At 39.9% G+C, this 23,054-nt stretch overlaps 1 protein-coding gene across 1 annotated transcript in view; it reads right to left on the bottom strand.

Moving 5' to 3' along the window:
* Positions 1–3,330: 3,330 nt before the first annotated feature.
* Positions 3,331–23,054, bottom strand: part of rasgrp3 (RAS guanyl releasing protein 3 (calcium and DAG-regulated)) — a 59,068-nt gene continuing 39,344 nt past the window's right edge. The window contains exons 6-17 of the mRNA XM_079169283.1: positions 21,949–22,096; positions 18,798–18,971; positions 17,846–17,962; positions 16,977–17,255; positions 14,343–14,423; positions 13,999–14,112; positions 13,773–13,888; positions 12,752–12,899; positions 12,369–12,405; positions 11,148–11,297; positions 10,605–10,969; positions 3,331–5,921 (exon numbers count right to left, since the gene is read on the bottom strand). Coding sequence (XP_079025409.1) covers positions 5,913–5,921; positions 10,605–10,969; positions 11,148–11,297; positions 12,369–12,405; positions 12,752–12,899; positions 13,773–13,888; positions 13,999–14,112; positions 14,343–14,423; positions 16,977–17,255; positions 17,846–17,962; positions 18,798–18,971; positions 21,949–22,096 — 1,738 coding nt within the window. The 3' untranslated portion in view covers positions 3,331–5,912. The remainder of the gene's footprint in view (positions 5,922–10,604; positions 10,970–11,147; positions 11,298–12,368; positions 12,406–12,751; positions 12,900–13,772; positions 13,889–13,998; positions 14,113–14,342; positions 14,424–16,976; positions 17,256–17,845; positions 17,963–18,797; positions 18,972–21,948; positions 22,097–23,054) is intronic.

Below are 23,054 nucleotides of genomic sequence, written 5' to 3'. Positions count from 1 at the left end.
GCTTTTATTTCATTTTTGACCATATAAAGTGCCTTGAGTTTGTTTTTTTAAGCGCTATACAAATGAAATGTATTATAAACTTCTCCCAATACGGAATTGATAAATCCCATGAACCCAACAGTGTTAACTGCAATCCTTTCAACCACACAATGTAATGCAAGAACTCTGTCACGTCTCATCACAAACAATGCATTACTGACGGAAGACAAATGTGCTCCATCTCCAAAAATGGCCCCACCACCATAGCACCAAGAAGCCCCTGGCCATGAAATAGCCTGAAAGCTTGGATCCTGAAGATTAATTTCATATGAAGCTCAGCAGTGTGTCAAATTCCTCTAGTCAAGAATCGGAAATAAAACTATTAATCAATTGATTAGTCTAGTCTGTGGATGTCAAGTTTCATGAGGCTCTTGTTATCCTAGAGGTCACATTAGGTTATTCCATACAGTGATTTCAAGTTTAAAAAAAATGATCTCAATATGGGAAATGGCTATTATGGGAAATGTTAAATGGACTGTACTTGTATAGCGCTTTTCTAGTCTTCCGACCACTGAAAGCACTTTAACACTACATGTCATCATTCACCCAGCCCATGGGAGCAATTTGGGGTTTAGTGTCTTGCCCAAGGGCACATTGACATGAACTAGCGTGATCGTCACTATCATCACACATTAATACAATTAGGATCAAAAGAGTGTCCGCTTTCCAGTCCAATTTCAAGACTGTTTAGGGCAGTATGCAGAAACATTCAAATACATTATTTTAGAAAAAGGTATCACATTCATACTGCATGCAAAAAATAGCATGTTTTTTTCCCCCCAAACTGCAGGGGATTAGCATAACGTGTGCATGTCTGTAAAAGGGAGACTTGTGGGTACCCATAAGCCTATTTTCATTCACACATCTTGAAGATAGAGATCAAGGGACCCCCTCGGAAATCGCAATGTTTTTCCCACACCAAACTTCAGAACTTCCTTAAGTTTACTATTTTCTTATAAAACCAGTATCTTCTAGCTATAAAACTGAGCTAGCTACAGCCTCTGAAAGATGTGTTTTTGTCTGGGCCTACTGGCGGGATTGCTAACAGGTGTTAATGCTGTTAACTTTCCCTTTATGGCTACCACCTTTTTACACAACATCAGATAAATAAGGAAACACTCATTTTGTTTAAAAAACAGGACACAGTGGCCTCAATTCAGAAACCGGTTTTAATATGTTAAGAAGAGAACAACCAGCAGGCCATGGGGGTGGAGTGGCACTTTAATCAAACAGGGTCTACAGTACAATATCACTGTAACCACAACCAAGAACTCACTAACAATGAGTACATGGCCAACACACTGTTTTTAAATGTACCTACCACTCTTCTCTTTACATCTATATATTGTCCCTTTGGAGTTTGGAAAACTCATTAAGACCCATCACCATAAGAACAGAAATGCTCACACTGGAGGCTTTTAATTGCAACGCTACAGTACAACTACAGGCGGCTGTGCCTCAGTGGAAGAGCAGGGTCATCCTTTAATCACGAGATCGGCAGTTCGATCCCCAGCTCCGCTAGTCCATGTCGATGTGTCCTTGGGCAAGACACTTAAGCTGCGCAAACTGCGCCTGCGGTGTATGAATGGGAATGAATGATTAGTTAGGGTCCTAAAGGGCAGGTGGCACCTTGCACGGTAGCATGTGGGAAGGCGAGGGCCTGGGAATGTCAGACATATCATTGTTCCATCTCGGTTCAAGTTATAAACAGTACTTACTTTTAAATGACTCCATAACTCGTCCTTCCCCACTGAAAGCTCTGATTACATAAAATATTTGACAACTAACTGTTTCTGCTGAGATCTTCCACCTGCTGTCACCTCTTTCCATGTCAGACCCATCTGCTGCTGAAGTTCTCTTCATGTCAGATTCAACTGACACTCTGTTAACTGTGCATCTCAAGGTTAATGCCTTAGTCAAGTTCTGCTCGTACTTCTATCACCACTATTGTGTTGCTATACAACACCTTTCTGTACTTTCAACATTAAAATCTTACAAAAACTAAACCTAATCTTTTTTTTTATAGGTCATGATTCTCACTTCAATGCATTTCTTTACCAACAGCAAGAGTCTAATCACTGAACATTTTAGAAAAATGTGCTAACAGTGTGTATGCAAATATTAATTAATAAAAGAAATGTAAGGTTCCTTTAACAATGTATTTCCTATAATTTGATTTCCTTGTTCTGGCTCATATTGTTCACAAATCAATAAGTAATCATGAAATAAATTACATACTCCTCCTCCTCCTCCTAGTACTACTACTATTAATAATAATAATAATAATAATAATAATAATAATAATAATAATAATAATAATAGTAATAATAGTAATAATTGTGAAACATATTTGAAACCATAATTGTACTAAGTAATTATTGGATTAAGTAGGTTTTTTTTTCTTTTGCTAATATATGACAGATACTTTCAATTCACTATGACATTATTCAAAGTTTATTTCGTAATAGTATTTTACCCCAATAAAACTCTCGTGGCAGTGTCATGTTTGGGGTTGCTTTGTATTTGTAATACAAATCGGGGGGGGGGTGGATGTGTCCTCAGTGTAGTGAGATGGGGAGTGAAGGTGTGGGGGTCGGGGGGGGGTGGATGTGTCCTCAGTGTAGTGAGATGGGGAGTGAAGGTGTGGGGGTCGGGGGGGGGGGGTGGATGTGTCCTCATTGTAGTGAGATGGGGAGTGAAGGTGTGGGGGTCGGGGGGGGGGGGGGTGGATGTGTCCTCAGTGTAGTGAGATGGGGAGTGAAGGTGTGGGGGTCGGGGGGGGGTGGATGTGTCCTCAGTGTAGTGAGATGGGGAGTGAAGGTGTGGGGGTCGGGGGGGGGGGGATGTGTCCTCAGTGTAGTGAGATGGGGGGTGGAGGTGTGGGGGTGGGGGGGGGGGGGGTGGATGTGTCCTCAGTGTAGTGAGATGGGGAGTGAAGGTGTGGGGGTCGGGGGGGGGGGGGATGTGTCCTCAGTGTAGTGAGATGGGGAGTGAAGGTGTGGGGGTCGGGGGGGGGGGTGGATGTGTCCTCAGTGTAGTGAGATGGGGAGTGAAGGTGTGGGGGTCGGGGGGGGGGGGATGTGTCCTCAGTGTAGTGAGATGGGGAGTGAAGGTGTGGGGGTCGGGGGGGGGGGGGTGGATGTGTCCTCAGTGTAGTGAGATGGGGAGTGAAGGTGTGGGGGTCGGGGGGGGGTGGATGTGTCCTCAGTGTAGTGAGATGGGGAGTGAAGGTGTGGGGGTCGGGGGGGGGGGGGGGGATGTGTCCTCAGTGTAGTGAGATGGGGAGTGAAGGTGTGGGGGTCGGGGGGGTGGATGGACATGAAACATGTTCGACTGAGACTGAAGTTCACCAACAGTTGACGCTGCCTTTTCATGGACCATCATCACCCGCTTTAACCTTAACAAACCTTCCTGATGTCTTCATGTTCTGTACCCTAACTTGCACAAAGTTTAAAAAAATCAACCTGAACTTATTTGTTTTTTATATTGTGACATATTATTATTACTATGATTATTTTGGAAACATTTTTTAGGAAGCATGAGCACCATGGCTGTGTATTTCTTTCTTTAACACATGACAGAACATCAGCAGGTAGGGTCTTCACGCATGTATTTCTCACATTTGCTGTACGGGGTTTGAACCGCTAACCTTCTGATTGAAAGACGGCCCTGCTCTCCACTCAGCCACAGTCGCCCTATTTTATTCTTTACTATGTTTAATGATATATCAATTATATTTTCATATACGGTATTATTTTATATTTAATATAATACATACAACATTTTATATATTATATTATGCGATATAATTTCATTTCATCTCTAAAAGATTTTCTAAATGTCAAAAGAGACCTACAGGTGATCTTTGTACCGTGATTGTTGAAGATTTTAAATTAAAGTTGAATTACAAAGTAAAATTACATTTACTGTCATAATTAAATGAAAAACCTTTGTTAAAAAAAATGGTAACTTTTTTTCTTTAATAACTGAATGAGTTGGTTTTTCAATGCCACATTAAAATCAAATCACAACACAGAAAGCAAACTGAAGAGGTGTATTACATGTCAGTGCTGCTGCAGAGAGCAGCTTCACGACCTGCCAATAGTAAATGCAAAGCACCATCATTAACTTTACATGAGGAGGTCTTTTTTGAGATTGAAACGCATCATTCGTGCCAAAATGAAAAACAATCAATCACATCTCGGGGGTGCGAGCATAGGCAGAGCTTATCATCGCTGACAGGAGCAGTCCCATTCAAATAGTTTCATTTGGGCCAACTGGCTGGAAAGGCACTAGTTCTAAAAATACATTTAGCTACATTAGTGTTTGTCTACAAATTAGAATACAGTCAACATTGTGTGTTGGATTTTATGTAATTTCTTAGATTTTCCTATTTTTTGAGCCTTTGAAATCTCCCATAGCTGATGATGTACATATTTTGTAAAAATATAAAGCACAGTGATCCACTTTTTTCTAATGCTAGGGTCAGGCCAGGAAGTCCAGAAATGTCATACTGAGAAAAACCATCATTCGGGCAGCTATCTCTGCAGTGAAACTCATGCACCCTAATGCAGTCATTTTTGACTCTTAAGACACCGGGAAAGTTAAAGGTGCAAAACACGAGATTGTGAACATTTTGATTGCATCTCAACGATTCTCAACATGGCGACGCCTGAGCCGAAGGCTCATAGCTAACGGTGCAAACAGCACTTACAGTACAAACTACGGTAAACGTGCTGACAGAGCTACAGGTGTTTACCTGAGGTGGAACAGCAGGGTTGGTGCTACGCTTCCACAACACGCCGCCAGTCAGGACAGTGTTATTAGCTCTAAAACCCATATGAGAGCAGTACAGAGCAGCGGTCGTAAGCTAGCCAGTGGGGCACGTTCGCTTGCACTAACATGCACTAAAAGGAGGCTATGTAAACAAAGCACAGAAAAGCTCAGATTACAACACACAGAAAGGGAGAGCGACTTCATTCTCTGCTCAAGAGGCCATTACTCCACTAAGCTATATCTTTACATAGCAAATAGTTGTTTGCTGTTATATTAATGCTCGGAATTTTGAATTCAGCACCTTTAACACACTGTAGTTGTCAAGTGCAGGTATTGTAGGAATAAATAAAAACATTGGCAATGAACACTCAAAAATATAACTTAACAGAATCCAGGCTTCAATGTTCCATATGTTGGAAGGGTTAAGGTTACCCTTTATATTCACTTTCATTTTGACTTTCCCTTTTTTGCATCAAACCACACAAATTTCCACACACTTTTCCATATCCATCATGTATTTTCCAATCATTCCAACTTGGTAAGTGACGGTAAAGAACATGCCTGTGGGTTTCCACAGATCAGGCTTTTACTTTGTCATACTGTCCCAGCTGGATATTTAAAGCTGGTGGCTTACATAACTGGCTGGCTTTGATCTACTGAATTTCATTCCACACTTTAGTGAAGTTTAAAAAATGTTTTTTCTCAGTTCTTCAAGTGTTGATGTTACGTATGTACATCCTGAATCAAACTCCAATGTAAGATACATCTTAGTAATTTGCACCGATCCCAAGCCAATTACCCTGCACATGATGGAGGTGTTATTCCATGGGATTCACAGTGGGTGTTAAGTCCATTATCCACAGAGCTCCTTTGCCTCATCTTTGTGACGTTGAGACCACACATTATGTTCTTCCATGCAGCTACAGTGTGTCCACACAGCATGCCTGTGCTGAAGTCTAGAGAGGATATGATAACTCCAGGTCACTGAAGGGGGACCTCAGGCAGCCCAGCACATCCCCCAGAGAGAAGAGCTTCCTGGTCCCAGCCGTTAGGGGCTTTCTGGACCTCTGGGACTGGTCGTCATCATCATGACCAAGTCAGCTGTCCTGGAGAGGAAGAGAAAATATGTTTTTTTGGATCTGGAATTATGGCGTTTTCACGAAACTTGCATGACTTTCATTGTTCTTTCATTGTTCTCTGTCAACATAATTTAATTGATAATTTCTATGTGCATCAAATCTTCACAGAAGATGTCCCGGGAACTCCACAGCAATGTTTATTAATGTTCACTGACCCTGTTAACAAGAATAATAATTGAAATCAAATACCCTAAATCTCAAAACCGTAGGCAGTTCATTTTAGGCTACAAACAGCATTAGCGTTACAGCTAGGGCTGCAACTAACGATTATTTTAATAATCGATTAATCTGTCGATTATTTGTTCGATTAATCGATGAATCGGATAAAAAAAACTAAAAACAATAAAGCATTAATTTCCAACCCTGAACTGACAGTGCACATTCACAGAGCAACACATCTTCAGAAAGTGCACAAACAGGTTGCTCGAACATCCCTGAGCTGTTAAAGTAATTATTTAAAAAAATAAATGGACTAATATCAGGAGTGGGGTTCAGCGGGTTTACCCACGCCTCTCAGTGAAGGGTAGACACGCGCTGATCCACTCTGTGAACGGCTTTCAGGCCGATAAGCCACGCCCCCTCTACGGCGCGTCCAGCGCGATGCACGCGATGCATGCGAATGAACACAAATAGTCCCCGGTGATACCGGCCGCGTTCATCGCGTTCATCGCGGTGAAGACGTCCCCGGCGATCGCGACCAAACGCGAGGTCCCCGGCGGCGCGAATGACGCGAAAATAATACAAATCGCGTAAATCAACTTCCGGTGTTGTCATGGCAACGTTTATACGCCGGTCAGCGTCAGCTACAGGTCCTGTTCCATTATTCCAGCTGCTGTGAACACTCAAACATCTTATTATTACTTAGTACTTACATCTTATTACCACTTATTGAGTGGCGTAATAATCGCGCGACACAACAAATCGATAATGAAATTTGTTGCCAACTCTTTTAATAATCGATTTTTATCGATTTTATCAATTCGTTGTTGCAGCCCTAGTTACAGCCCAACATTACTCCTCTCCAGCTATATTCTACAGGACCCTTAATTTCCATTTTCCATCCATCTACCATGTGCCCTCAAACTTTCTCTCCTTTCCCCATCTGCCTCACCCATCTACACACCTGTTCCTACTTTCCTCATCAGCCCTGCAATTATCTGACATTCCCCACCCAACTGCTCACCTGCATGTTGGGTACTGCCTCATCAACCTCTCAGTACCGGCGGAATTCCATTCATTCCCTGCCATCCATAGTTCTAATGTGGTTTTCTTTTGCCTGTTACCTGCCTGACAAACTTACTGCCTAATTTGGACTTTGGCAATCCTTTTGATTTGAAGGAGACTTGCCCTGGCGCTGACGCGCCAGGCTGTGGCTTTAAATCCTTTGGGAGAAAGATTGCTCCCACCACAGAGACTCACCTGTCCAGTGTCACAGAGATTAAGCTGCCAAGGCCACAGAACCATGGAACCTCGAACATCCCTGCATATGTCGCAAACACCATGTCGTGGCAAAACGTGACCACCCCTACAGCCTACTGCTACATATTCCAGCCACTAGCCCCCAGTCCTGTAGCCTTTCCCGACCTGCAAAAAAATCTTCTTGTGCCAACTAAGATTCACAACTTTCAGCCTTCTGGTCGTCCTTCAAGAGAGGTCCTGCTTACGTTGCCAACCTCTAGAGCGGTCCAGCCAACATACACACCTCCAGGTTTCACTCCACAACCGTCCTGCCTATGTCCCTGACCTCAAAAGCATGGTCCTACCCATCCTCCAGAGGTGCTCTGGCTGTCTGGTTGCCCTCCAAACTTACTCCACCCATCTGGCCCTGCTGCTAACCAGCCCAGCCTCCATTCTGTCTGCCTGAGATCTCAAACTCTGCCTCTTTCCAACCCTGAGGTCCCCAGCTCTGTTTTTCAGCTCCCAGGTAATCAGTGATTTCAAATATCATATGTGACTAAATGGAAATGTCAAATAAAATGTGTTTATTACAGAGAGTAATCAGACTGTCATCCTTTCCCTGAATATATTATTATTCATGACACAGAGTAAAGGGGGACATTATAGACCATGAGGATAATTATTTTTCTAATGGATGAAAAAAGTTGTTATTATTGTGTAAATTAGACCTACCGTTAGCACAGATGGGTAAAAGTTCTTTTGATTGGAATAAAGTTCCTGATAGCAAGTAAAAACCCAGTCATGTTAAGGGCAAGGCTAACACACTGGCTGTTAGATATAATACACCTGTATTTTGTAGGCATGGTTACAGGTAGCTCATTGAATGGACCAGATTTAGTGGTTTTGAATTGTGTACTTTTGCCTGTTGTCAGAATAATGCCCATTAATGCCCAATGTGACAATGTTTGTATTTTGATGTGTTTTGTGCTTTTATATGCCGCTAATGCCATAATCCACTATCTCTGCACGCAGGTACGCACACTTATACAAGGACCACAGTGGAAATAAGTCCTGTGACTTTCTGGTGTTGTCTGATGTTCTTTCAATTGTGCATGATGTTGCAACTGTGTAAGTGTCCTTTTAAACGGAATTGTAAATTGACAAAACAAAACAAAGATGATCTGCTGTAAAGTGCCTGAGGAGCAACTTGGGGCTCAATGGCTCGCTCAAGGATCCTTCCACATAAAGATAATAGGAGCCGGAGATCACAACCGCCAACCTTGTGGTTAAAGAACGCTCTATCTCCTGAGGCAGCTGCCCCCTTTCAATTGGTTGCTCAAACAAAATAATTGCCTTTGTTTCCAGAGTTATAAAATCTTGTCTGTATATTATAAATCACTGTGCAGTGTCTTGAAGCCTTCAGACTCAGAAGAGATCTGTTACAGTGGACTCCCCCCACCCACAACCAGTGGTGTACAGTAACGAAGTAGAAATACTTCGTTACTGTACTTAAGTCGTTTTTTTGGATATCTGTACTTTACTTTACTATTTATATTTCTGTTGACTTTTACTTTTACTTCACTACATTTTGCAAAGAAAACTGATACTTTGACTCCGATACATTTCCCCTGAAACCTTCGTTACTCGCGACAAAATAAAATCTATCTTTAGAAAAAAAATGAATCATGAGACCAACGTCGAGGACTGTGGTGGAACACAGGCTGCAAGCAAGCAGGTTTGGTGAATCAGTGGACCTAGCTTGCAAGTTAAATCATTGGTTAATCACGTTAATGCGCAACTGTAAACAAGTGCTCTCAAAGCCGCGGTTTTTTGATTCCCAGTGATGCCCAGGATGCTAGCTAGCGAGCGACTCCATGAGTAGAATTCCACTCTACGATGACTGATTTCAGAAATGGAAGCACCTGCTACTCCCGCAACAAAACGATGGTTGTGACGAAGACCAACACCCGTGGCCATATATTGCGAGTAATGTTTTCTTATGTTGGAGTGAAAGATTCTTCGTACCGGATGAAGTGCCTCTTATGCTTACCCGAAGCTACTGAAATATTGGCATTCAAAAACTCCCCATCCAACCACAGGAAACACATTGAGGTAAATTAAGATGAATCCCATGAGCCGCAACGTTAATGTTTAGTTATCATAATTATCATAAACCTGTTAAGATATCTAGCAGTGTTTCCCACAGGATTGGAGTATATCTTTGGCGGGGGAGGGGGGGGAGACAGGTGTCTGATCTTCTAATGTAGCTATACATGGTGTATGTTAGGCTAACGTTCGCTAGCTATCGTAAATCAAATGAGACAATTAGTGTAGTAGACAGATCGCTAGCGAGTTAGTGAGCTGAGGAAGTGTTGACAGTTGTGAGATGTTGTTGATTTGAGTCATCATAGCTATAATCACTGCAGCACTAGTTAGCTAACGAGAGCGCCGCATTACGTTTTGTAATACTTTAGTATTGATCATGTTTTGATATTTGAGTCATTTGGTGGATGATCAGATCGAGTTATGATGGTAGCAGTCGACCAATTGCAGATTCAGCTTGAGCAAAACCTTTGTGTTCAAATCAGGCCCATAGTTCATAGTAGATGCAAAAGTATACTTATGTACAATATATGATGTTCAACATTGTCGCTCAGGATCACAGCCAACCCAATTATTTTCAACACAACTCCTTGTCCTTGGTCATGGTGGCCACAGCACTTAAAAGAATAAACTTCATAATTCTCAAAATTCTGACCCTTTGCTTTTTTATTTACAGCATTTACTTGTACTTTTACTTTCAATACTTAAGTACATTTAATATCAGAAAATTACTTTTGATACTTAAGACAGTAAATATCAGATACTTTAAGACTTTTACTCAAGTAGTATTTTAATAGGCGACTTTCACTTTTACTGGAGTCGTTTTCCAGTAAGGTTATCTTTACTTTTACTCAAGTATGGCTTTTGGGTACTTTATACACCACTGCCCACAACACAGTCACTTGTGTGGCTTTAATACATGGCTGTTGATTTCTGTCTGCCCTCCAAGTCTTCACATAGAGGGCCCAGGTATCTTTTTCCAACCTGACATTTTATTTTTATGTTCTTTGACAAAATACGGTCCTCATCATAAAATGCCAATGACTCTGTTTTCATAGTAAATAACATTCATGTTGGAAAAGATAGCTTTCACCTCCACAGGTTCCATTTCACCATCTGTTAAAATGCTACAGTGACCAATTCCCTTACCTTCCCTCTGTGTGTAATCCCGTTCTGTACAAGCTCCCCTGAGACTTCTGACTTCTCCTGAGAGTCCATGCTGCACCGTGAAGAAACTGCCTGTTTCTGGTTTTCCCAGCGGGCACAACCTTTATTTTTAGATGTTTTTCTGTGAGTCCTGTATTTCATTTTGGGGAAGGTGTGTGAGCCGCCATCTGTAGCCCCCCAGCTGTGTTCGGGCCACAGGGGATCAGTCTGGGTGGCCTGGCTGGTGGTGGCCCTCTGCAAGCGCACAGAGATCCTCTGGGCTGAGCCAGTCATCAGGGTGATGGACTGAGTGTCCACAGCTGGACCTGCTGATGTTACAGCTGGGAACTCAAATACCTCATCCTCATCTAAAGGAGAGAACCCAGGAAATTATGAACCAATCAATTGTTCATCATAGTATGACTAAAGAAGCTCATATTTAACATAGAAAGACTTTTTAACTACAATTTACTTTTGATTTATAAATCCATTTTTCAATTCTCTTTTAGTCACTTTGTTGAATACATGTCTGTAGCTGGAAATTACCTTTACACGTGGGCAGTGCCGGGCTGCTGGGCAGTGAGCTGTGGGTCAGTCTAACTGGAGAAACATTTCCCAGAGAGGTGGAGCGGATTAGCTTCCTACAGGCCAGGACCAGCAGCTCCCGACATTGTTTATGACAGTTAACGCCACAGTCTGCAAAGTAAATATAGACACAGTGACACAGATGCTCCGCCATTCCTTGCATGGTAGCCCCTGCAATCACTGTATGAATAGGTGTGAATGGGTGAATGATTACATGTATTGCTAAAGCGCTTTGAGTGGTCGGAAGACTAGAAAAGCGCTATACAAGTACAGTCCATTTAACATTTACCATAATAGCCATTTCCCATATTGAGATCATTTTTTTAAAACTTGAAATCACTGTATGGAATAACCTACAGTTCATTTACCGTTTACCATTCATTTTAAGTTCTTTGATTTCTTAGTCAGGATGAAATGTTAAACTAATCCTAATTTTAAATTGAAAGTGCCTATGCTTTAACATTTAACATCAAGCTACAGGGACACAGTATTTAAAGTGTTATTTATTATTTCTCATTCATCTTTAAACTGAGAAGTCCATAATATAATGTACACATCACAACCACAACAGACTGAAGTTCTTTCGTTAACTGGCCCAATATTTATGCAGTCGAGTTATATTAAATAGTTTGCACAAAGCCGTTTTCTTGTTGCGCCTGAACAACTGACAACTGAGCAGACTCCATCGATAGAAAGCTCTGGAAAGAACTAGAAAGTGTTACGTTTATATACAGTAAGTATGTTAAGATTGCTTTGAGCTCTAAAAGTCTGTATATCAGATCACAAAACCAGTAGCCATGTGTTTTTAGACTTGTGAGCCACTGAAAGTCTGTTCTAGTAAAGAAAAACAGAAATAAATGTCTTTCTTGGCTATTATTTTTAAATGATCTCTTACGGAAGCAAAGCAGATATCCTATTGACTATTGACAAGAAATGTATGGTAACATGAAACATGTGGAGCATGTCTAAATACATGCTTGGGAAATCTATAATATTGCATATAATGCAAATATACTGGATATATATAAGAAGATGAACCTTATTTTACTTTTTGGGGATGGCAAGTTTCTTTATTTACTGCAGTTCAGGATTCAATATCATAATATAACTATAACCAGTTACAGTTAATTCAGTTATACAATCTTTGTATGGTGTTTACAGAAGAATGCAATGAAACAATACCTTTGCACTTGTAGCCCTGCTTGATGATTCCCCAGAGCTGCAGGTCCAGAAACGTAAGCAGGGTGGAGTTGGATTCAGAAAATACAAAAAACAACATTAGATAAAAGCATGGAGACATCTTCCTAAAGCAGAGTCATCACAACATTTCCTGTTACAATGTGTATGCCTGTTGCATCTGTAAGAACATGACCTTGAGACAGTGTGTAATACCCTATAATACCTATACAGATACAGTGTGTGGCTGAACTTGACATTTGACTTGCCTGACAACATTTTTGGAATGTGACTGGTGAGTTTAATTGCAATATTTTCATATGTTCATTGCTATAAAGAACTTTAAGAAGACATGAAAAGTGCAGTGACAGAATCTAAGAGATACACACAAATCCAGCACAATGTTCACAGAAGGTGGGCTTCAGGTACGTCATCTCCTGGAAGTTGTGGATGAAACCTGGACCCATCTTACTCTGGAGCAGTGGGTTAGCCCGGAGGAAATATGCTATCATCTCATCCTTGCTGATCAATCCATCTCTGAGAGAAAGAGAATTGGAAAAGTAGAAGAAAGAAAGAAGAATGTGCAGAAAGAGAGAGAGAGGGTAGTCATTTACAGGTGTTCCAGTCCTTTCAGGTCAGACCAATTGTAACATAACATTCATCCCTAAGATTAAACTACAATTACACAATTAAAGCAAAGGAGCGTGCTCGCCCCTACATTTTTCCTCACTTTGCTTCTTTAGCACAGTTGTTCTCGAACTGTGGTCACACCTAAGGAAAAGTACCATCTCTATCTTACACCAGGCCAAAAAAAACCTGAACCTCAACGCTGCCAACCAATGAATGTGTTGGAGATGATTTTGCTCTTTTTTAAATTGGATCCTTTAAACCATGATAGGTACTTAGAGAATGTGCAGGCTGCTGATGTACACAGTGTATGTGTAAGAAACAAAACAATATCTATATTAAAGAAATTCTAAATGATAAGGATTAAGTTTAACAATGCAAATTAATTCAATTCCAAATGACTATTTTTACAACTTGTTTGCTAATTTTCCATGCTGGGGAAGCTTGTTTGAAAGTAACTTATTATCGGCCAGTTTATTGAAACTAGTAAGCAACACTACAAACTATAGCACTCCTTATTTTGTGGTGTTAGTTATAACAACACAAAACAAATGAATATGGTCGTCAGAGACTTCAAGTGCAGATTCAGCATGTGGTTGAGAACAGAATGCTTGATGAAGATAAACTCACTTCTGAGCTTTTTTCCTTCAAGAGAAAAAGTAGCTTGGAACGGAAATGTTAATATGATTTACTGGGAAATGTGGTAAAACTACATCATCGTGATGTGACCATGTACTAAAAATTACACTTACTGTAGGAAATTATTTTAATATCTAAACTCACTGATCTTTGTCCAAAACGCAGAAGGAGTCCAGGAAGGGAAAATTAGCAGCGATGCTCTCAAAGTCCTCTTGAGAAATATAGCCATCATGGTCATGGTCATAATTCCTGAACACAGACTTCACAATGACAAGAAACAAATTATACACACAGACATCTCTGCATTGTCCAACAAGTAGTTGTTTTCTGCATTGTGTGGGCATAATTTGAAAAGGGGTCATCCACTCACTTCTACCACCTTCCTGATGTGTTTATTGACCACAGAAGGGTCTGGTTTAGTGGTGACACCGGAGGCCCAGTCCAGTGGGACCAGGGGCTTGTTGGGAGTCGTTGGAGAGGTAGGCTGTGAGGAAGGATACAGTAAACTTAGACGGGACTTAGTTTAGCGAATTATCTGTGCCACCCCCAGTACACTCTTCACTCAAATTCTCCCAAAAGTTCCACAGGAGCAAAAAAGTAATACAAAAAAACAAATATTCGTAAGTTGTCAAAAATAAGTATAATTTAAAGTGTTAAAACAAAACTGAACACAAGCCTGAAGACAAAATACAAACCATTTCAACTAAAACTTACCAATGATTTGGGGTTACGTGGTTCCCTTCCCAATGACAGCTCATAAATCTCATCTTCGGTGTAGTAAAGGTCTAAAGATAGCTGAAAATACAAGAGGGAAAGTATGGGGTCAGATCAGTCTCAATAATTGCAAATGCACACAGAAAGACTCACAAATGCAAACAGAAAGATTCACAAATGCGCACAGAAGGATTTACAAATACATTTGACTCACAAATGCATGCAGAACGATTCACAAATACATTCCAATGCACACATAAATAAATTACGATTTATATAAATGTAATTAAAAAAAATCACAAATATATTTCTGTATTTGTGTGTGGATTTTTCTATTTGTTTGTGGATTTGTATTATTTCTTTGTGGATCGCACTGCATTTATTTGTGGATTGCTCCACATTTATTTGTGGGTTTATGAGACTCCCCTGACGTCGCTGGATTCGCAAATGCATTTTTTTCAACATGGACCTATCTGTAGCCAATCAGATGTCAGCCTCATTTTCAACCAATCACATGAGTGCAAATGTATAAATGTGTGTGTGTAAACCATATGGTACAAACAATGAATAGACGCTGCCGTATTTACGTCTAGATGACGTTATGTTGAGTGTTGGTGGAGCTGCTACAATGTTAGCATAGCCTAGCACCAGTTGATCGGCTACAGATAGGTCCATGTTAAAAAAAACACATTTGCGAATCCAGCCACGTCAGGGGAGTCTCAAAAAACCCACACACAAATGTGGTACGATCCACAAATAAATGCAGTGCGATCGACAAAGAAATACATACAAATCCACATACAAATACATAGAAATGCAGAAATATATTTGTGATTTTTTTTTACATTTATATATAAATTCTGTGTGCATTGAAATGTATTTATGAATCGTTCTGCGTGCATTTTTAAATCAAATATATTTGTGCGCATTTGTGAATCTTTCTGTTTGCACTTGTGAGTTTTTCTGTGTGCATTTGCAATTATTGAGACTGATCTGACCCCATATGAAACCTACTTTGAAGGTTTTGTCCTGAACAATGCAATGTTGACACAGAACCTAAAAGAAAGAAAATACAGAACCAAAAACTGGATGTATGAGATGTGTTTGATGTCTCCACTAGGTAGATGTCCTGAGTTGAAAAAGGATACTGTTTGTACTCGTTTATTTTATCCTGTCTTTATATGTTCAGTGAGATCAACAGACAGTTCCCGAAACCAAACCCCGAAACAATGAGGGGTAGCCAAGCCTTAAATCTTACAAATGTTACCTTTTGTGTTGAAAAAGCTCTGTTTAGCTTTCAGTCTATTTACGAGCGCAACATAGACTTTTTGGACATGAATTGTACCAGATGAAAAGAATGCTTGAGGTGAAAATGCAAGCATAGCTTAAAGAAACCCTCACATAATTACTTTAGCCATTTTATGAGCTTTTTCAGATTGTGTAAAATAGCTGTATGTCTCTAAGTGCTGCGGCATGTAATAGGAGCTATCAACTATGGACAATGACAGATTGAGCAACCAAGGTGTTTTAGGAGTGAATTCTTTATGAACCAAGTCCCTGGACCTAAGAACTGTACAAGATAACTTTTGTAGGATTGTTTGAGATAAGATTGTCAATCTGCTTGTGTAACAGTCACACTTTAATTATGTGAGTCGTTTGCTTTAAGGGCTCTGAAAGTCAGCTTCCTTTATATGATGGGGTACATGATCACAAACTTACAGTTTTATAATTTGAGGGATGTCTTTGTATTCTTTTGTCTGTGCTCTTCTCACTGTTTTAAAGTGGGAGGGGTTCAATTGGAAAAAGGTGATTTCATGTTCTTCTGTGCAGCAATCAGGATTTAACAACATTTGAATACCAATCTGATAACAGTTAGTGGGTTATTTGCCAGTCCAGTGCCACTAGTTGCAAAAGTTGCAAAATGTTGCGAGAAAGTCGCCAAGTCGGCAACACTGACCATTCATGTCTCCCTCCAAAGACACTCCCCCAAAAGTATTATTATGAACGTAAGCATAGCAATGAATGTAAACAACTCAGAGCTGTCAAGCTAGCAGCCGGTGAAGAGCAATGAATGCACGACAGAGTGCATGCAGGCAGACAGGCAGGTAGTCTGTCATTTGGCCAGAGTGAAATGATTGGACGGGCTTATTACAGTCACAGGTACCAGCTTTTTGTCTTTCTTTTGTCAGAGCATTTTTATTTATTGATTGCTGTCAGTATGTAAAGAGAAGTTGAACAAATACAACAAAAACATATTTGAAAAAGATTACCAGCCCTTGCTTATATATAAAGTTTTTTTCTCTCTCCATACTTTAACTTTGATTGTTGCCACGTACAGTACAGTAGTAGGAATATAACGAAAATATCTCCTTTTTTTGTCTTTTCCCCAGACACAAAGATATGTGTATAGTCGTTACAAATATGCTTGACTACTGACTTGCCTTCATCTCAGGTCCCCCAGGATTTCTGAAAATTACATATTCTTTCTTACAGTACTCCTCTTCTCATGTTCTCATGATTTAAACAAAACAAAAAATAGACAGAAAGAAGAAGAGTGTTGAGGCATGTTGTGTGGAGCTATCCCTTTTATAATTGTAATTGGCAAATTGCGATATATATGAGGTAATCCCTCACCGTTAACAGGTAGATGAGGTCCATGTTGGGCTCCACCTGGGCCACTGCACTCTGCAATGAAACCAACTCATTGAAGGTCATGTAGAGCTGATGCATCTTCACTAGGTTAACCTGATTGCTGTCATTAACCCAGTCAGGAAAGACTACATGCACTGCAATCAGGTCCTTCAGGTGTACACCCAGGATGGGAATTTTAAAGTCCTGGCATTCATTGAAGGCCTTTCGGTAGCAGGAGTAGTTGTTGTTGGAAGAGACCAGCTCAGTCATTTCGCTCCAGATCTGGGGAGGGGAGTGGGGAATGTTGAGGTTTGTATAATTATCAAATCACAAAGTGAATGGTGTGGCAATTCATGTGACCTGCCTTGGTGGTCTTAGTTTGGGTGCAGGCAGGCAGTTGTATCCCCCATAGGTCAAAAGTAAGTTTTCTTAATTATGTATTCATTTGTATTTTTAGAAAGGTTTGAGGATTTTCAACTGACTTCATTACAGTAAACTTGCCTGGAGCAAGCCTCTAGTGACCATTTGAAGAACTGCAACTCAAGGCATTTTGGCTTCAGAGAACTTGTGGCTGACTATCTCAAAAACTCGGCTGAGAAGGTTGATGCTTTGTTGATAGCTCTCCCTATACCATTTTCATCCAACTCATTGGATTTAATCTTATTTAAAACCAATTAACAAACTAAACTTGAATAAAACATGTTTAAGCCTGGTTTTCCTACAAATACATTACCACTGGATCCCCTTTAACCATAACCAGACCATGTATATAGTGGTATGAGTATTTGTATGATTAAAATGTTGTAGGAATGCATGTGTACTGAATGTTTGTGTGGATATATAAATATATACATAGGCTGGTAATGACTTACCTTCACAACCTCTGGAGCCAGATAAGAGAGAGTCTCCTTTAGTCGAGAAATGGAGCTGTGGCTCAGCCCCCCCACCACCGCCATCAGAGTGTTGAAGTTCTGCAGCTGCAAAAGTTTCTGATGACAGAGTGACATGTTGAAAACTTGCTTCAATAATGTTTATCTAATATAACATTTTCTGTTTCTGTTTTGTTCTATTGCACAAGGTCCCATTTAGATTAGTGAATGAAATGTCAATATTCCATTAAGATCACATTATCATCGCTATCGTGAGATGCCATCCAGTTTTCCCTAGTTGTTTATTGTGGAGGCAGTCCATAATTTCTGTCATAAGAAACACATTTTTTAAATAAAACCGATGGTAGACTTTAAACATGCATTAAATGAACACATGACTTATTTCCATGAAGCAACCTGTACTGGTTTAAGTGCTCATGAATAAAAAGTGCAGATCAGAGTGCTTTCTGACTTTAGATGCATGCAAAATGTTGACAAACTCATATTGACATACTAATAATGCTAATTATCTGTCTTCTCAAATGACTGATAACCACCTTGATTTATTTAATAATTGTGAGATTATTTTCACATCAGAGATCATTTCTTGTTAATCGGTCATGTAAGTCATTGCGAGATGAGGCCTCCAATTAATTTTTTTTGCAATGCACTTCTGAAGTGAGTCCATACTTTTGGAAAAGCAATGATGTTAGCTTTTATGACAAATTTGGTTTTGTCAGAAAAAGACTAGAAGACTTTACTGTTGTATTTGTCTAGATTTGTCTGGACATTGATGTTTTCTGTTTTTGACTGGCGACGGAGTTCAGGATAGGATTTGAAAGCCTGTAAAACGCATACACTGTTCAATCAGCTTCGCAGTTCTGTAGTCAACCTATTGTCCATGTTTTGTGGACAAAAAAACCTTTAAAACACTGATGCCTCTTCCCTGTCTTACCTGAGCCACATGGATGTATTTGGTAATAACCTCTGCACGGGTCTGAGGTGTTAGCTTGCTGAGCACCATGAGTTGGACCCACTGCGAGACTCCGTTGAACAGAGCAATGGAGCGCTCCAGAGTTGGGTTGTCCACCAGGCAGCCGTGGATCACATAGCTCTGGTAATCAGTGAACTGGAAACAAACAGAGATGGGCAGTATTTCTATTACTTGTATTTGAAATACGTATTTCAATTACTTTTGAGTATTTTGTAATTTGTATTTGATAGGGCCGATAAAAAATCTAACGTAATTTGTAACAAAATACTTTAGAGTGGAGTAATTTTGTATTTAAAATACTCAAAATACTTTCTCCACGAATCAAAAAACAGTTCACGAGCTCAGTCTTCATATCTTCAAATTCAACGGATTGTCTGTCAAGTTAAATATTGTATCTGAGTGTGACAGATGTCAACTAGCTTGATGTATAACTTATGTCTGGGTCTGGCTACATAGCCTATTGTATATACATGGTGATCGTTATAATATCAAGCTAGCGATCGATGCTAACATGCTAATGACGCTAGCATGCTGTCTAGGCTAGTGCATAGCCAGTGTTTAGCAAGTTAACTTATCAGTGGAGTAGCTAGCTATAGGAAGAGGGAGATTGGGAGCTTGTATGTCATATGTGATGAATATTTTCTTGTTGATACAAAGCCAAAGTTTATGGGCTGTTAAGTCCCATTAATAAAAATATATATATATACATAATCAATCAAGTTGTTGTCTTTTAATAGCTTTGCTTAGTTACACTGACAGTCTGTGACTGTTTGAGGGGTTCACCAGAGCTTTGTGTACATAATATAGCCCAAACCTGAATGCTCTGCTATACCAAATTGTGAGAAAACAGAAAATCCAGAAAAAAGTATTTCCTATATTTTAAATACAAAATACATGTATTTTGTTACATTTTTTGGCACCAGTATTTTGTATTTTGTATTTTGTTGTAATACATTTATTTGAGGGTATTTTGTATTTTGTATCAAAATACATTTTGATGTATTTTTGCCCATCTCTGGAAACAAATATTACAGATCAGATATCCAGCTGTCAATTTTCAATCTAAGCTTCTTTAGTCTGTAATGGTCATTGCACAGAATAATTGAAAATAGATTAAACCTCACACTGACATTTTGATTTTTATAGGGAGATGGTATCGTGAGAGCCATGCCCTTTTCCCGGTACATTTTAAAATGTGTTGCATGTGAAGTTGATATTTTGACCTAACGATGTTGCCGGAGAAAAGTTCATAGAATTTTCAAAAAGAAAATGTGGAATCATCTTGTGGGGAAAATGTAGCCTGATGGTGGCGAGAGGAAGATCAAGGAGTCGCACAATGATATATTATATATATATTATTCAGATACTGAATGATGTTTTGTAAATCTTACATCTTTAGAAGTCAATTTCTGGCATGTGTGGGGCATATGTGAGTACTTGTGTAAACTGAAGTAGCAGATTCTCATGTCATTTCAATTCATTTCAAGGGCAAACACAAACATCCATGCACACATAAAAGTGTTAATTTCATTAGTTCATGGTTTTGTCACAATTGCAATAACACCCTGAAACTTTGAACTTCTTTCTGATGTTGTTATCAATTAACCACCAGGGAGTTCACCCAGAGGCCAGCTAGCTTCACATCAAAGCTCAACAGCAGGTGTTCAGCTTCCCAAGAGCTTTTTAGGAACATTCTTATCAGTGTTGCACATAGTTTACCCAATTCACAGTGTATATTTTATTGGGCTTGAAAATGTTGATTGTAAAACTTCATGAAACGACATAATATCTAACCTAACTTGAACTTAGTTAAAGAACTGCCTCAGCAATGCCAGTAACACAATAGCAACCGTCTGATCTGACATTAGCTAGGCATTCGCCACCATAAGCTACTTGTCATACTAGACCGAGGCTGTAGCAGCTACTCTGTAGCAGTGTCCTGAATTGAACATGGATGTATCTTATTTGTTATGAATTCAACTTTTAAGAGGAAGGATGTCTGTATTTTCCGTTAAAAATGTTATATAGTCTTGCTTTAAATGGTTGCATGTGTTTTACTCAGGCTGGCCTGCTGCACCTGTCCCCAGCCACTTCTCACTTCCCCAAGTTCCTGCATTGCCATCCAGCCACTGAATACCCAGAGACTCCCACCAGTCCCAGTGGTCTAGTGGTCCTCTCATACAGCTGCTCACCTGTGTCCACTTTCCCTTATCAGCCCTGCAGCATATAACCAGCCCATTTCCACTCAGTTTCTTAATGTTGTGTCATTCCTTTCTTTCCTGAACCCGTACATGAACCTGCAACCTGCAACCTTTAATCTGGAATATTTACCTGTTTGCCTGTAATCTATGTAACCTAATTTTATCAATAAATCCCTGAACTGTTCCTGTCTGTCAAATTGTTTCCATTTAGGCCATTTCCCTTTGTTGCCTTGCACTCACCTGCCTGACAGAACAATCTGGCTAAAAATGTACCCGACAGATATATTTTCTGTGGACTAACAAAATTAGTCTTGCCTTTAAATCGATGCAAGTCTGCCACTGGCCCACAAGCTAATGTCTTCTGAGTCTCCCAGTCACCTAGCCTCGGGATCGTAAACCGGCAGAACCCTGCAGCTACCTCTGCCGATCAGTTGGATACCGAAAACTTGCGAGATCTTTGGTTGGCAGTTTCCGCCAACTTCCTGTGAGATCTTCCAGATCTGCAGTTTTGGTAGCACTTGGGCTCCTCACTTCCCAGTTTCTGGGTGAAGTGAAAGGGGTTATCCCCAACATGAGCATCCATGTCGGCAAAAAAATCTCGCCAGTGCTCCCCACTGAAACTGGAAAGGTTAACAACATGTTTGCAATGAGTCTGTATGCACTTTTTCTATGCACAGTTTGTGTGATTTGTCACTGATATTAGATATGAGATCAGTAAGATTCATATTTATTTTTCAGATATTAATGTTCACACCAGGCCTGTTGTTCTGAAGAGCTTTGTTGTTCTTTTTTCACATTAATGATGTCATAATGGTTGTATTCAATAGTCCCAGAAGGTCTGACAAACCCTTTAGACTTCCTAGCGTGGCAAAAAAATCACTGGACAGAAACTGAGCTGTTTGTAGACATACCGATATCCTTCGTATGGACTTGAACTCCAGGAAGGTGAGATGCTCGGCCAGCTCCATTGGCTCCAGGTGGTCAAACAGCAGTGAGGCCTTGCCTTTCTTAGCCTGCTTCTTGCGCTGGGTCAATTTACGCATCCAGTCATATGACGGACTACAATGGAGAAAAATGTATAAACAATAAGCACAATCAATCTAGACCAGGGGTGTCAAACAAGGCCCGCAGGCCGAATCCGACCCGCCACGTCATTTTATGTGGCCCGCGAATCCACCAGCAAAAGAAAAAAGAAAAGTAAAAAAAAAAAAATATCCCCATAGTCGAAGTTATGAGATAGAAAGTCAAAGTTATGAGATAGAAAGTCATAATTATGAGATACTTAAACACAACAGTCATAGAAGCAGCTCTTTGGCAGGTTACTCTACATTTGAAATGGAAATATTAACTTGTGTTTGATATTTGTCTTTGCTATTTTCTTTAAAAGTTTGATAGAGTAATGTGGGTTTCTTAACCCTAAATTAAAAGGATTTAAGTTATAATAACAGAAATGTGCTTAAATATAATTTTACATTTATATAACTGCATGTACAATATTGTTACACTTGAATAAACAATAATCAAATGCAGAGACAGTTATTCAACAATATGTTAGGAGTAGTTACATTTACAACCGGCCCTTTGAGGGCAACCATAATGCTGATGTGGCCCAGAGTGAAAATGAGTTTGAGACCCCTGATCTAGACAAAGTGTGACACAGTGATTCTAAACAATTTGTAACTTAAAAACAAAAAGCAGCAGGATCACCAGTATGGTCATTTAAGGTCATAGGTAGTTTTAGATATGTCTATGTAGGTTTGTAGTCATATTGGTCCCGTGTTATGTAGCAGCTACAAAACAAAAACAACTGGGCCTGTGTACCCTTAGAGACGCGTTTTACCACTCAATAATGAGAGTTTGTCATTTAGATAATTCAGGACCAGGACTTTGTTTTAGGGTTAATTTTGGAATTGGGATTATTTTGATGTAAGGATGAAGACTAAATTGTTGGAACAATAAAAATCTTACTTTGTAACACTGACTGGGTCAATATTTTCTACATGTATCTGTATGCTCT

This window comes from Pholis gunnellus (assembly GCF_910591455.1).
Source record: "Pholis gunnellus genome assembly, chromosome: 11".
In the NCBI taxonomy this organism is placed as follows: domain Eukaryota; kingdom Metazoa; phylum Chordata; class Actinopteri; order Perciformes; family Pholidae; genus Pholis; species Pholis gunnellus.
This window is presented reverse-complemented; position numbering and strand designations above follow the sequence as displayed.